Source organism: Physeter macrocephalus, chromosome 18 (genome assembly GCF_002837175.3).
Source record: "Physeter macrocephalus isolate SW-GA chromosome 18, ASM283717v5, whole genome shotgun sequence".
NCBI classification, from domain to species: Eukaryota; Metazoa; Chordata; class Mammalia; order Artiodactyla; family Physeteridae; genus Physeter; species Physeter macrocephalus.
In genome coordinates this window covers 85,859,206-85,873,447 of record NC_041231.1, presented here as the reverse complement: position 1 = coordinate 85,873,447, position 14,242 = coordinate 85,859,206, and the positions used below count along the sequence as shown (strand labels likewise).

The following is a 14,242-nucleotide window of genomic DNA, read 5'->3' as shown; positions in this document are numbered from 1 at the left end:
CGCGGGCCTCCCTGGTCTCCCTTCGGGTTGGAGCTGGCTTCCCACAAGGGCAGGAAATGGGGTCCCTGTGGGAACACCGCCCCAACTTCTTGTCAGGAGAGGGAGGAATCCGTCCAGGTTTTCATCTTCTGTAGAAGACAGTGACTCGCCGGTGGCCTCACTTCTTTGAAAGGCGGTTAAGGAATCCAGTCTCTTTGGGGAAGAAACAGGAAACCATCCCTGAAATAACTGACCAGTGGCGCCCTTTGACCCTGACCCCCATCTTGTGAACCATGACTCTCTCTCTCAAGGCCTGTTCTCAGCCTGAGGACATCTTAGGAGGCCTGACTCCAGCTTTTCTGAGTCATTCAGCCTCCACCAAAGTCAGGACCATTGCTCTGTATTCTCCCCTTTACATGGAGCCTCCTACCTTGGCTTTCATCCTTATTCTAGAACTTTCCAAGGACTGGGAGATTTTCCCAGACCCCGGAGTCCAGGCTGGTGTCTGGTGTTTTTGCTGTTTCTTTTCAAACCTGTTGTGCTGTCCATTCCCAGGATGGTCACATGATGCTGCTTCAGTGGCCCATGAAGGTAACACTAAGTGTGAATTTTCTAATTCTTCCTCCTCAGACCCTCCAAAGACACACGTGACCCATCACCCCATCTCTGACCGTGAGGTCACCCTGAGGTGCTGGGCCCTGGGCTTCTACCCTGAGGAGATTTCACTGACCTGGCAGCGTGATGGGGAGGATCAGACCCAGGACATGGAGCTTGTGGAGACCAGGCCTTCAGGGGACAGAACCTTCCAGAAGTGGGCGGCCCTGGTGGTGCCTTCTGGAGAGGAGCAGAGATACATGTGCCGTGTGCAGCACGAGGGGCTTCAGGAGCCCCTCACCCTGAGATGGGGTAAGGAGGGACATGGAGGGTGGAGCTTCCTCTCAGATAAAGCAGGAGCCCTTCTGGACACGTTCAGCAAGGTCGGGATTCAAGCCTGAGGTCAGGGCCCCTTCCCTTTCCTCCACAGAACCTCCTCAGCCCACCGTCCCCATCATGGGCCTCATTGTTGGCCTGGCTCTCTTGGTGGTCACTGGAGCCGTGGTGGCTGGAGCTGTGATCTGGAGGAAGAAGCACTCAGGTAGGGACGGGAGGGAGGGATCTCAGTTTTCTTGTCTCACTGGGGAGTTTCAAGCCCAGGTAGAAGCTTGCCTGCGTTTTTATTGGGCAGTACCAGTCAGAAATATTGCTTGCCCGTCTGGAGACTGGCACTTATCCTTTCGTAAAGCACATGTGGAAATGAAAGATTTTTTTCACCTTCATAATTCCAGTTGGGGACCAGATTACCAGCACTTGAAGGTCACAGAGGGAAGGTCCCTGCTGAGGACAGACCCCCAGGAGGGCAGAAGTTGATTCAGTCCCCCTCATCTCCTTTCTTCGTGTTCCTGATCCTATCATGGGTTTTGGTCAACAGTTCTGGAAAGTTCTCTATGGTGCAGGACTAGGGGGTTCCTCTAGGATCTCACAACTTAGTCTTCTCCCTGGCCTCTCACGTGATGTTTTCTTCTTACAGGTAAAAAAGGAGGGAGCTACGCTCAGGCTGCAAGTAAGTGTGGAGGGGGTGTGATTCCTGAGACCCTTGTGAGGGTGCAGACAGGAGGCCATGGGGGGCTCACCCTCCTAAAGGTCCTTCTCTCGTTTCTCTCCTGTGGGTTCTGACCACATCCTGGTTTTGTTCTCCCCCAGGCAGTGACAGTGCCCAGGGCTCTTATGTGTCTCTCACGGATCCTAAAGGTGAGACCCTGGAGGGCCTAGATTGGGAGAGGTGTTGGGGCCGAGGGGATGCCCCGGGTGGTGGGGATCTTTGAGTGGGACATTTGAGCATGTGGGGGCTGTTGGGAAGGTCAACACTTACATGACTGACCTGAATTTGTTCATGATTATTTTCTTTCACAGTGTGAGACAGCAGCCTCGTGGGGACTGAGTGATGCACGGTCCCACTTTGTGGCTTCGGAGCCCTTGACTCTTCTTTCTGCAGCTGCATCTGAATGTGTCTGTGATCCTCATAGCATAATGTGAGGAGGTGGGGAGACTGGCCCACCCCTGCCCACCACGACCCCTCCCCACCCTGACCTGTGTTCTCTTCCCTGATCCACTTGCTTGTCTTATTCTAGAACTTTCCAAGGACTGGGAGATTTTCCCAGACCCCGGAGTCCAGGCTGGTGTCTGGTGTTTTTGCTGCTGCTTTTCAAACCTGTTGTGCTGTCCATTCTCAGGATGGTCACATGATGCTGCTTCAGTGGCCCATGAAGGTAACACTAAGTGTGAATTTTCTGATTCTTCCTCCTCAGACCCTCCAAAGACACACGTGACCTGCAACCCCATCTCTGACCGTGAGGTCACCCTGAGGTGCTGGGCCCTGGACGTCTACCCATCGGAGATCACCTATATGCTGTGCTGAGTCTGATGTAGGTGGGACCAGAGAAGGATATGAGGAGTGTGGACAGGGCCTGTGTCCAGTCAGTGCTCAGTCCATTGTGGGCTTTGAAGTGGTCACTAATTGGATGGGTCATCTTCTCTGTTGTTTGTCCTTGTCCCTTCAGTAGAACCTTGTCCCACCAGGACCTGTGATCCAAGTCACTTGGGCCTTGTCCTGTCTCCGAGCTGTGGGAAGCAAGGGCTTCATGTGGCTGAGTCAGCCTAGACTCATGCCTCAGTCCAGCCCTCAGCCCTATCTTCTTTTGGGTGTTTATGTTTTGCTTCTTCAGTTTTTTGCTTTTTTTTTTAAAAAAAATTATGACTCTTCTTTTCATGTACAGAGTTCTGATCTCATTCTGCTCTGGGTGTCCCCCATCTCTGACAACAGTAGAAGTCATTTTGCCTGTCAGGGTCCCCACAAGGCCTGTGGCAGCCCCTGCACACAGGAGTCTCTGTGGTATTGAGAGATGACTTTTCTCTCTAATTCAGCTCTTGTTCTCCTTCTAGGGCTGTTTCCTGGATTATTCTTTCCATCTTTTCCAAAGAAACCAAAAACTGGAAAGGAACAAGGATTAAACCCTGGAAGTCCCAGTGCTACGTGATCTGATCAGACCACACACCTGAGCAGACTGCAGAGTTTTGGCACTACGTCTAGACAGCACAGAGACCAGGGAGTCCTAAACTTTAATTTGCATAAGAATCATCGGGACATCTTGGTAAGATTCAGAAGGTCTGTAGTAGGGCATGGGATTCTGTGTTACAACAAGATTGGTGCTGATTCTGCTGACTTTCAGATCACATTTAGTAGCAAGAACGTAGACCAGGATTCCCACATGGCTGTGCACCAGCCTTACCTGTAGGGCTTGTTGAATAAGCAAGTCTTGGGCTCCGTGCCCAGCATTCTGAGATGATGGGTCTGGGAAGAAGCCTGAGTATTTTGCAGCAATCCTTACAAGCAATCTTGGGATTTAGCCGGATTGGGAACGACTGAGGTCAGTGATCAGAGAGCGCTCAGGTTGGGGAGGAGCCTTAAATCCACACTTAAACCTTGTTTTTTCCTGGGAAGAAAAGGGCAAGACGTATGCTGGAGACACATATTGGTTTTTCTACCCTGGGGTATGTAGCCAGGTGAAGACTGAGGAAGTGTTATCAGCTCAAGATAATGAAAATCTATGAATCCTTGCTCTCTGAAACTATTCCTTGGATGGATTTCTCACTCATTCCTTGGTATAAACAATGGAATACAAATTTTTCTAATTGTAACATAAATTAAAATTGTGTGTGTGTGTGTGTGTGTGTGTGTGTGTACCCTGGGAACTCATTTCATTTCAGGGCCATAGAGGAAACTGTAGGAAATGGTGCAGTGTCCAGGCTGGAGATGCTGGTGCTTGTCTGGGGTGTGAGCAGGGAAGATAATAGTAACTGATTGGATTCTGGATATATGCTGAAAGTGGCGTTTTACAGCAATTCCTAATGGATTAAATTTGGGTTATAAGAGAGCAGAATGAAGGAAGACCCCAAATTTTGAGATTTGCAAGTAGACCTGTGGGGCACCTTCCACAGAAATGGGGAGACTCTGGAAGCAGCATATTTGAGGAGGCTGTAGCATTGGCATTCGGTTTAGAATAGTGCATACCGAGTCTGGGATTCAGGTGAGATGACTTGGCTGGAGAAATTGTTGGAAGAGGTGACACCCTATAAATGAGGTTTAAAGCTTTGAGAACAGATGAGGTCACCGGGGGAGAATTGGCTACAGAAGAGGAAGGACAAGGACTGAACCCTGGACCCCCCAGCGCTATGCGATCTGATCAGACCACACACCCGAGCAGACCGCACGGTTCTGAACACCGAGTCCAAATGGCAAAGAGACCAGGGGGTCCCGATCTTCCTTGTGCATCACCCGCACACCTCAGGTGGAAGGGAGCGTGAGAATCTGCATTTTAAACACGTTTGGTGCTGATGTTGCTGGTCTTCAGATCACACATTTAGTAGCAACAATGCAGAGCAGGATTCCCACGTGGCTGTGCATCTGCCTCACCTGTAGGGCTTGTTCATAAGGGATTCCTGGACTCCATGCCCACATTCTGAGATGGTGGGTCGGGGAAGAGGCCTGAGTACTTTGTAACAATCCCTACAAGCAGTCCTGAGGCTCAGGCAGATTGGAATCCACTGAGGTCAGGGGTCAGAGAGTAATCAGGGTGGGGAGGGGTTTTAAATCCGCATTGAAATGTTTTTTCCCTGGGAAGAAAAAGTCAGGACATTTTCTGGGAGATACATGTTTTCTCTCCCATGCAGTATAGCCAGGTGGAAAATGTAAGAAGCAGTTATCCGCTCAGCATAAAGAAAAGCTCTTGAGTTGCTAAGAGGGTAGACCTAAATTTTCTCCACACACACAAAAAAGGTGATTATGTGGCATGATACAGTTGTAAGCTAATGCTACGGTGGTAATTATTTTGCAATATTAAGTGTATCAAGTCAACAAGATGTACACCATAAACTTACTCAAGATTGTAGATCAATCATATCTCAATAAAGCAGCAGGGAAGAGTCTCTGAATCCCTGCTCTCTCAGAGTTTTGCTACATGGTATTCTCATGCAATTCTTTATGGGCAAAAAAGGGTTTCAAATGGTTCTAAATGGAACGAGAGAGAAAGAGAGAGAGAGGGAAAGAGAGCTTGATTGTAGTTTTGTTTTATTTCAGTAAAAAGCCACAGAACAGCCCTGAGACTACACAGCCAGGAACAGAATCCACAATCCCACCCAGGTCGGGTCCCACAGAGGAACCCCTGCCCCTGCAGGTGGGCACAGATGCCACTGTTCACAGCACTGTCAGCCCTGATGCTGGACAGTGCACCCTGCGGCTAGGTCTGCTGTCTCTGCTGCTCCTGACAACTGGATGGCACTACTGCCACCTCTGCCACATGTGCCAAAACACTCAGCACACTTCCAGGCCCTCTGTGTCACCGTGTCCTGAGTCAGAGTCCAGCATTGGGTCACCCGCCTGGTGGAGCCTCAGGCTGTTTCAACCTGCCAGAATGTTTGGAAGCAGGTTTTTCTCTCTTATGGAGGGAGATGATGGTCTCTACCTCCTACCAAGATCTGCAAGTTTGAAATTCCCCTAACTTGGGAAGAGGGTACAGATTCTAGGGGTGGAGGCTGAAGGTGAGGAAAGGAAAAAGAATGACAAATTTCAATTTTTGCAGCAGTGATCTAGATGAGAACTCGACCTGGTACATTGTAAGCAGTCAGGTTGGATGGATGAATAAGTAATCAGTGACATCTTTCAACTTCTTCTGTGATGTTCTGTTATGGGGTCCAGCTTCTGTCTACTCCAGTTGATACTCAGATAAGCAGAGTGCAGTTTTCAATAATGAAATGATTACTCAAAATGTCCTCTCCCTACCTTTGTCTCTTTCTAAGCTTAAAAAAACAAGATCTATAAGTCTTCATGGGATCCATACATAAGCACTGACATTTTATACTAGGTTTCATATTTCTTTGTACATGCACATCTTTCTGGGGAACGTATCCATATCACTTCAGTTTACATGTGATCCCCACAAAAGTCTTTAAAAAGTATCCATACTAGTTTAGACACCAAGTTACTCAATCTCTGGTCCATGAGGAACTAATGATCCAACTGTCTGAGCAGATCCAATGACATGATATAAATGCTCATCTTTTTCTTGGCAATTACCGTCTGGGTCAAGATAAAGGTAGAAGCTTACTTGCTTACATGCACTTTCAACGTCTGTATGTTTCTTATTGTGAGCTGAGAGCAAACATTTCACAAACCAGCACTGGCTCACAGAAGAGATAAAGTATCATTGGTTTGGGTGGACTTGTATCCTAGCACCTACCATGGTGCCAGATAAGTAGCAGGAGTGAAAAAATAGGTCATGGAGACTCCATTCCCAGTAACATGATAGAACTTGTTTTAAGGCTGCCTCTTCCAGTGAAAACAAATAAAAATAATAAATAAAGTATAAAAAGCTTCCATAAGTACAGTATCAAGAGAATAATTGTTTAGGCCAAAATATAAATGTGGGTAATAACCCAGAGGGAAAAGTTGTTTTTATCCTTAGGGCATTAGCCAAATCTGGAAAAAATCTTACTTTTGGTTTTCTCAAGCTTATGAGCTGTAATTGGAAATGTCACCCAGAGAGCTCATATTGTTTTTTTTTTTAATCTGTGAAGTAAAAGCTTTTAGTAAGAAAGGCTTAGTGGAAGCCCCTGAAAAGGTCTCCCAAGCTCAGCCACGACAGAACATTAAAACAATATTGTGTCTTGGGATAATGAAAGAAGTTAACGTCATCCTCAAAGACTTAAAGGATGCAGGGGTGGTGGTCACATCACATACCAGTTAAGTCACCACTGTGGTTCTTGCGGAAACTGGAAGGATCATTGTCAATGATGGTGAGACAACGCTAACTCTCAGCGCTGCTACCTTTCTTTTCATTTCCTACGTTTATGTTTCTACCTACAAAGTTCTCTCTTTTAAAAATCCCAAATTACCTGGAAGATTGGGCCAGTTTTTCGGGAAGATAATTTTGATCTGGATTCCTGTGAAGTGAGCTCCAAAACCTTTGACTTAAACTCTTTATTTATTCTGGTCTCTGCATTTCGAGCCTCAGCCGTGTGACAGGCCATGTAGTCAGATGTTCCCAAAGTCACCCTGTGGTTGGCAGACTCTAAGTTGGTCCCCGATGCTCCCTCCTCTGGTATCTATGCCCCTGTCTAATACTTTGGGAACATAAGCTGGACCTAGTGACTCATTGGTAACAAACGGAATAGGGGAAGTGACAAATGTATATTTGGGGATCACCAGGGAAAAAGATATGAGGGACCCGGGGTCAGCTGTCTCAGGGCTGGCTGTCCAGGCCTGGCTGGGGAAGCAGAGATTCCCGATGGAACCCAATGACAACTGATGCTGCATTCTCTCCCTACCTGAGGAGTTTCTCCTCTAAATCTCAGCCTCCACAGTCACTGCCATCAGACAGGAGGAGGAGGAGGAAGAGACCACCAGCAGTGATTCTCATCCTGGCTGGAATGTCAAGAGAACTGTCTGTGAAAAGGACAAGAAGCGAAGTGAAGAAACGAAGGCTCCCAAATCTAACACCTGGTGACCCAAACGCTCCCCTATCAGACCCCATGGCTAGAAAGATGAGGAGGGTACAGTCTCCAGTCTCCCTGTACTGTGCCCCCAACCCTGGCCCAGCTCTCCCTTTCTCCATTTACAATGATGTCCCAGGAGCCCAAGTGGTGACACTGTAAATATATCTCTGCTCATCTTAGAACAGACCACCACAGCCCCACACTCCTGGGAAGTCCTATTCTCCCAATATGTATTCAGTATGTGCAGCAGAACCCAAATAACAGTGGTCTCACAGGATGGAAGCTTGTGTGTGGCTCCCATGACAGTGAGGCAGGCAGTTCCAGGGCTGCTAGGGTGGCTCTGCACCACGAGGACGTCCAGGCGCCCAGGTCTCCTTGACCTTCCTTCTCTGCTGTCCCTGGGATGTTGCCATTGTTGCCATGACCCAAGGTACCTAAGACCATGTTCATGGTCCATGAGCAACCAGGGAAAGCAGGGAAGGAAGAAAGGTTTCTTCCCTTTAAGATCAAAATTTCAAAGTTCACATCTGCTTCATCATATTGGCCAGAACTTAATCAAAAGGATACAAGTAGTGGAGATTGAATGTTTTTTTTTTTTTACTTTAATTAATTAATTTATTTATTTATTTTGGCTGCATTGAGTCTTCTTTGCTGGGCTTTCTCCAGTTCCGCTTAGTTGCAGTGCAGGGGCTTCTCATTGTGGTGGCTTCTCTTGTTGCGAGCACAGGCTCTAGGTGCGCAGGCTTCAGTAGTTGTGGTGCACGGGCTTCAGTAGTTGTGGCGCATGGGCTTATTTGCTCCACGGCATGTGGGATCTTCGCCGACCAGGGACTGCACCCGTGTCCCGTGCATTGGCAGGCGGATTCTTAACCACTGCGCCACCAGGGAAGTCCCGAATGTATTTTTAATCTGGGTGAATTTGTCCAGAAAAAAACTCTATTACTATGGAAGTGAGATGATTTTTGCTATACTTAAATTTTTTTAAATCAGCAGTGGAGAATTGTTATTATCAATATCTTAAGCTGAGCCAGATTTGTATTCTAAAAATAGAATAATCTTAGAATATATTGCTAATTGATAACAAAATGGCAGATAGAATATGTGATAAATACCACCTGATAAAATGAAATCGCTCTCTATAACACTGTCGAAACTGGTAACAGTTACTGTGTCCAGGGAGGGAATTTGGAAGGGTTTTGGATGGGATGGAGGAGGAAATTTACTTTTCACTGTATATCCTTTATGTCATATGAATTTTTTTAACTTTATGCATGTATTAGTAAGTTGAAATAAATATCTCTATTACTATGGAAGTGAGATGATTTTTGCTATACTTAAATTTTTTTAAATCAGCAGTGGAGAATTGTTATTATCAATATCTTAAGCTGAGCCAGATTTGTATTCTAAAAATAGAATAATCTTAGAATATATTGCTAATTGATAACAAAATTGCAGATAGAATATGTGATAAATACCACCTGATAAAATGAAATCGCTCTCTATAATACTGTCGAAACTGGTAACAGTTACTGTGTCCAGGGAGGGAATTTGGAAGGGTTTTGGATGGGATGGAGGAGGAAATTTACTTTTCACTGTATATCCTTTATGTCATATGAATTTTTTTAACTTTATGCATGTATTAGTAAGTTGAAATAAATATTGAATGACCAAAGAAAACCCCACACTCATTTAGTAATCATTTATTAGGCGGTTACTAGATGTCAAGTTCTGTGCTGGGCCTCAGGGAGTGACACATCAAGGAACTCACGATGGAGTGAAATGACCTGGTAAATGCACCATAATCTATAATTAGTTGTTGGGGAAACAGCTTCCAGGAGGGAGGGAGCTGATTGAGAGCATACTGTGTGCCTGGTGTGGTGCCCCCTGCCGGGGACATAAAGCAAGCTCAGGTCTATGCCTTGGTGACCTAAATGTCTCACCCCGATGAGGGTCTGTGCCAGTCCATGACTTCCCAGGAGCCCCACTCTTATCCTGTCCCTGTGTGGGACGTGAGCTGAGGATTGGAGAGACGACCTTGGCCCATTTGTTCCAAAAATTCATGGAAAGGGTTAGTTAGAGAACACAATTTCCTAATGAAAGTGAGTAATCAACACGAGAGAAAATCACTAAGACATAATGAGGATGAAGGGGAGGAAACCAACAAACTAGAATCACAAGGAGTGACTCTGGGATCCTGTACGAAAGTAAGATGGGAGGAATAGTGGGAGCCCCGGCTTTGCTGGCAGGATGACACAGGGAAGAAAAATGTGGGTGACTTTAGTGACAGCACTTTCCTAGAGGTGTCGGAGGTTTGAAAAGTAAGGGGGCAAATATTCAGAGGGGACCCTCTCAGATTCCCACAGACCTGGAGAGAAACCTTTCCGATGAAAACATTGATTCTTGTATCCAGGTCGGTGCCGTGATAAACACACGTCAGTTCTGCAGATCGTCCGGCCTGAGGCGGACCCACAGTGACGATGACTGTCGGTGACTGTGCCATCCGTGGCAGAGTCCTCACTACCTCGTGCTCCTGCTTCTCTGACCTGGAATGTCCCAGTGCAGACAGACTCTGAGATGCTACCCAAGGATCCCTGCCTCCTGGGGTTCACACCTTGTGGCTCTCTGCCCCTGAGTGTGGGTAGGACCTGTGACTTGCTTCTGACCAACAGAATATGACAACGGGGATGTCACTCCTAACATTAGATCATAGAAGAGCAAGACCCCATCTTGCCGGCTGACTTCCTACTGTCTTCACTGCTTGCAAGCTCTGAGGAAGGAAGCAGCTGCGTTGGCAAGTCCTACATGGCAAGAAATTAAGGTCAGCCTCCTGTCAACATCCAGCAGAAGTCTGAGGCTGCCAGTGTAACAGCCCAAAAGAAACTACTCAGTCTTCTTCCCTAAGACAACGCTTCCCTTTCCTTGCTGACAGACATTCTGCTTTCTCTTTACCAGCATAATGTCAGCTTCTCTGTCTATCCTAGTTGCTGTCCTCTCACTTCATCCAGGAGGCCCCAGAAGGGAGCAGCACGCAGGCTGGGAGGAAGTGCTGGTGAGCAGGGGTGTGGCCAGACCCCTGCGCATGTGCCACCTGGGACAGCAGATGTTCCCGGGAAGTCAGCTGGAAGAGGAGCAGTCAGAGCAGCAGGGATGGGAAGGAGATGCGTGAACACCCCCGTGACTCTAAGGCCCACGAGGGGCCGTGGTTTCGGGCTGTGAAATAACACAGTGATGAGTAAACTCTGCACGGGCCCTGCTGGTCTTCACCCTTCAGCATCTGGAAAGCCCAGCTCACACCCAGATGCAAACACCACTGAGGCCCTACAGCCCAGATGTGACCCCCACTTCCCCCCGCCTCCGGCAAACACACTCCAGCAGCCAACGTAGAACCAACTCTCCTGTCACTTCAGACCCCATGGACACACCGATAGGGAGTGTGAGGAACGCAATAGACTCCCAGCCAGTCTCAGAGCCCAGAGGGGACAGGGAAGCTGTCAGAGCCCCCAGAGGAGGAGACCCTTAGCGAGCCTGGTGAACAGTGTATGGGAGTCAACACAGCAGAGTGAGTACAGACCTGGGCGCAGCGGTCAGACCGCTTCCTTAGAGTCATGGCTCAGCCAACCGAGAGCCAGCCAAGCTCTCAGAGGCCTCAGTTTCCTTGTCTGTAAAGTGGGGTTGATAGCTGTCCCTATCTCACAGGACTCTTATGAGATTTAAAGGATTTGATTCATGTAAGTCCCTTAAAATGGTATCTGACACATTTATTAAGGCAAAATCCTGGGAAGGAAGAGAGTCCACGCATGGAGCTCCTGTTTCTTTCTTCCGAGAGGATGAGGACCACTTCTCCCCAACACTCCTCACCTCAGCCACTTCTTACTCATGTGCACATGGAGAGCTGTTCTGTCTCTTATGTCCCCTGAGGTGAGAGGGGCACCTGGAGAAGGCCAGGGTGGGGGCCAGGATGAGGACGCATCAGAGCAATGCACAGCCGCACACCACAAAAACACACATACACACACAGAGGCCCACACATGATTGTGTACACTCACCCACACACATATACACAAACATCCACACACATTTCTATACCCATGTGAACACACACTGACAGACACACATGCAGGTTACACTCTCCCTTCAGATTTGCCAGTTCATTGTAGGACTGGGCTTAATACTACTTCATCTCTGTAAAAAAATTTAGGATCCTGCAGGAGACGGACCTGAGAATTTTTGTCCCACTAGAAAGAGACCCATTCCCCAGGCAATCTGGTACTTTCTGGGCCTCATGTGGCCCTGCTCCTGGAACCCTCACAGAGGAGAAGGGGAGCTGAACTTAGATCAAGGTCCTGGAGTCCAAAGGCAGCCACGTACACTGGCCTGACCTGGAACTGGGGCTCAGGGGACCCAGCAGGTCCCCAGCCTCCCAGCTCACCTGCACTTTCTCAGCGGGCCTTCCACCAGCCAGGGTCCCTCCAGGCTTTGCTGCACAACAGGATGTCTGCACGTTGGCTCCAGAAGTCACGAGGACAGGAGTTGCAGTTCACCCCTGAGGTGAGAGACGCTTGGGTCAGAACAATGAAACCCAGAATCCCTTCCTAACCTGAGTTCTTGTTGTTCTAGAACACAGATCTTGCAGGCAAAGTTCCAGCAACCTAAACTCCTGCAAACACAACCCCACCGACAGCAGCTGCAAGGAGAACCTGGCCAGCAAATGCTCCCTTGAGGGGGATGTCGGGCTGGGAAGACGGCTTTGAGGAGGAAAGGAGAGTGAGGGGCCCTGAGCTCACATCTGAGCCCTGACCCTGCTGAAAGTCCCCAGAAGGGCTCCTACTTCCCCGAGAAGAAGGTTCCCCCTCAGATCCCTCCACACCGGACCTCAGGAAGAGGGGTTCAGGCAGCCCCTGGTGCTGCACGTGGCACGTGTGTCTCTGCTCGTCTCCAGAAGGCAACACGAGGGCTGCCCACTTCTGGAACGTTCTGTCCTCTGAAGGCCTGGTCTCTACAAGCTCCATGGCCTGGGTCTGGTCCTCCTCATCATGCTGCCAGGTCAGGGTGACCTCTGAGGGTACAAGCCCAGGGCCCAAGATCTCAGGGTGACCTCTCCGTCAGGGCTGGGGTGGTGTGTCACCTGTGCTCTGGAGGCTCTGTGGTAGACAAAGCAGGGAGGGCTCAGGCAGGGGCTTGCTGAGCGGCATCGACTCCAAAGATCAAGACACCGTAACTCCTGATGCTTTGGCTGCCAACCAGCACAAGGCAGGGAGCGTCCTATAGGCCGCGGGTGAAGGGAACAAGCACGAGGCAAGCCAGGTCCCGGACAAGGAGGTGAGAACTCTGTCCAACATTCTCCTCCAGGATAAGATCCTCTTCAAGGACTCCCCTCCCTCTTTTTTTTTTTTTTTTTCTTGTCAGTGGTGTGCAGGGTTTTTTCTAATACTTTTATGTTTCATAGTTTTTAAATCTTGTGACCAGACAAGTTTGTTGCCATTTCTACCATTCTGCACTTTATTGAGGCTTTCTGTATTGTATGTTGTAAACTTTTGGACAGTTCCAAACATTTGAAAAGAAGGTACATTCTCTGTGTTCTTGGAATAGGATTTGCTCTATCTCCATAAAGTTTTCCTTAGTAGTTTGGTTATTTAGTATTTTGTATTGACACTTAGTTTTTGACTTCTTGATATGTTATGGACTAGAAGAAATCACTCAAAGATTCCTATTAGCAATGAGTTTTTGCCCATTTTACTTGCATTCTTACAGTTTTTGCTTTTTATATTTTGATACTTTTTTTCTGTATGACCTTTAAGGAGAGTTATATCTTAATTGTGGATTACAATTTTCGTAGTAACATAAAACACCCTCTGTTGTCTCACTTAATAATTTTTTGCTTTGAATCCAATCCTGTTTGATAATAAGATCAAGACCTCAGATTTCTTTCATTTTGTATTTAGCTTATATATCTCTGCCCAGCACTTCCTTAAATTTAAATGTAAAGCTTTTAAAAATGTATATTTAAAGCTTAATTTTAATTTGTCTAGTTTATATCCGCAGGTAATTTCTTTAGAGGTTGTAGTATTACTGGCATGTTTCAAAGACTTTCAAAGGCAGAAAATGGTTTTCTCTCTTTTTTAGCATTGTCTATAAATGATATATTGGTGGATAGAGAATCCTTGGATCATGGCCCTTTCTTCAGAACTCTATATATCTACTCTTTGACTCTGATCTTGAAACCGACCACTTGGAAAAGCAGATTTTACTCTCTGCCCCTTTGGTCCATTGTTGGTGTTTGTGCACGTGCACGTGCTGACGGTGGGAAATCATGCCTTTCTCTCAGTGGGTCTCACCGTGACTTCATTTTCTCTAGATATCCCCCCAAGAAGTTCTGGATTGAAAAGCCTATCAGTCCTGCAGTCAAAAAGCGGACAGAAGAATTTTCAGATAAACTTCTTTCTTTAGAGAAAGAACTCAAAGGATTCCATGGTAAAGGAAGGGGTTCTGAGCCTAGAAAAACTTCTTTCTTTCTCTCTAATGTTTCCTTAGGTTTTGATTGTGGCCGTGGCTTCTCAGAGTTCCTTGCTCTTGTGCACGTCACTCACACCGCGCAGGGACATTTTGGAGGGAATCTAAGCAAGTCCAAACCAGAGAGCATTCCACATGACAGTCTAAGAATGTTACCTAGACGAAA

General features: G+C 47.4%; 2 protein-coding genes across 2 annotated transcripts in view; one reads left to right on the top strand and one right to left on the bottom strand.

Annotated features, from left to right (window-relative positions):
* The first annotated feature begins 57 nt into the window (after positions 1-57).
* On the top strand, positions 58-2,132 carry LOC112064318 (BOLA class I histocompatibility antigen, alpha chain BL3-6-like). Its single transcript, XM_028478465.2, has 5 exons — positions 58-885; positions 1,004-1,114; positions 1,547-1,579; positions 1,720-1,767; positions 1,930-2,132. The coding sequence occupies exons 1-5, from the start codon at positions 273-275 to the stop codon at positions 1,932-1,934; spliced, it is 810 nt and encodes a 269-aa protein (XP_028334266.1). The 5' UTR covers positions 58-272; the 3' UTR covers positions 1,935-2,132.
* Positions 2,133-11,217: 9,085 nt separating this feature from the next.
* The window catches only part of LOC129391531 (putative HLA class I histocompatibility antigen, alpha chain H), a 4,347-nt gene continuing 1,322 nt past the window's right edge, over positions 11,218-14,242 (bottom strand). The window contains 3 exon segments of the mRNA XM_055080026.1: positions 11,218-12,311; positions 12,432-12,625; positions 12,628-12,906. Of these exon segments, the coding sequence (XP_054936001.1) occupies positions 12,216-12,311; positions 12,432-12,625; positions 12,628-12,906 (569 nt within the window). The 3' untranslated portion in view covers positions 11,218-12,215.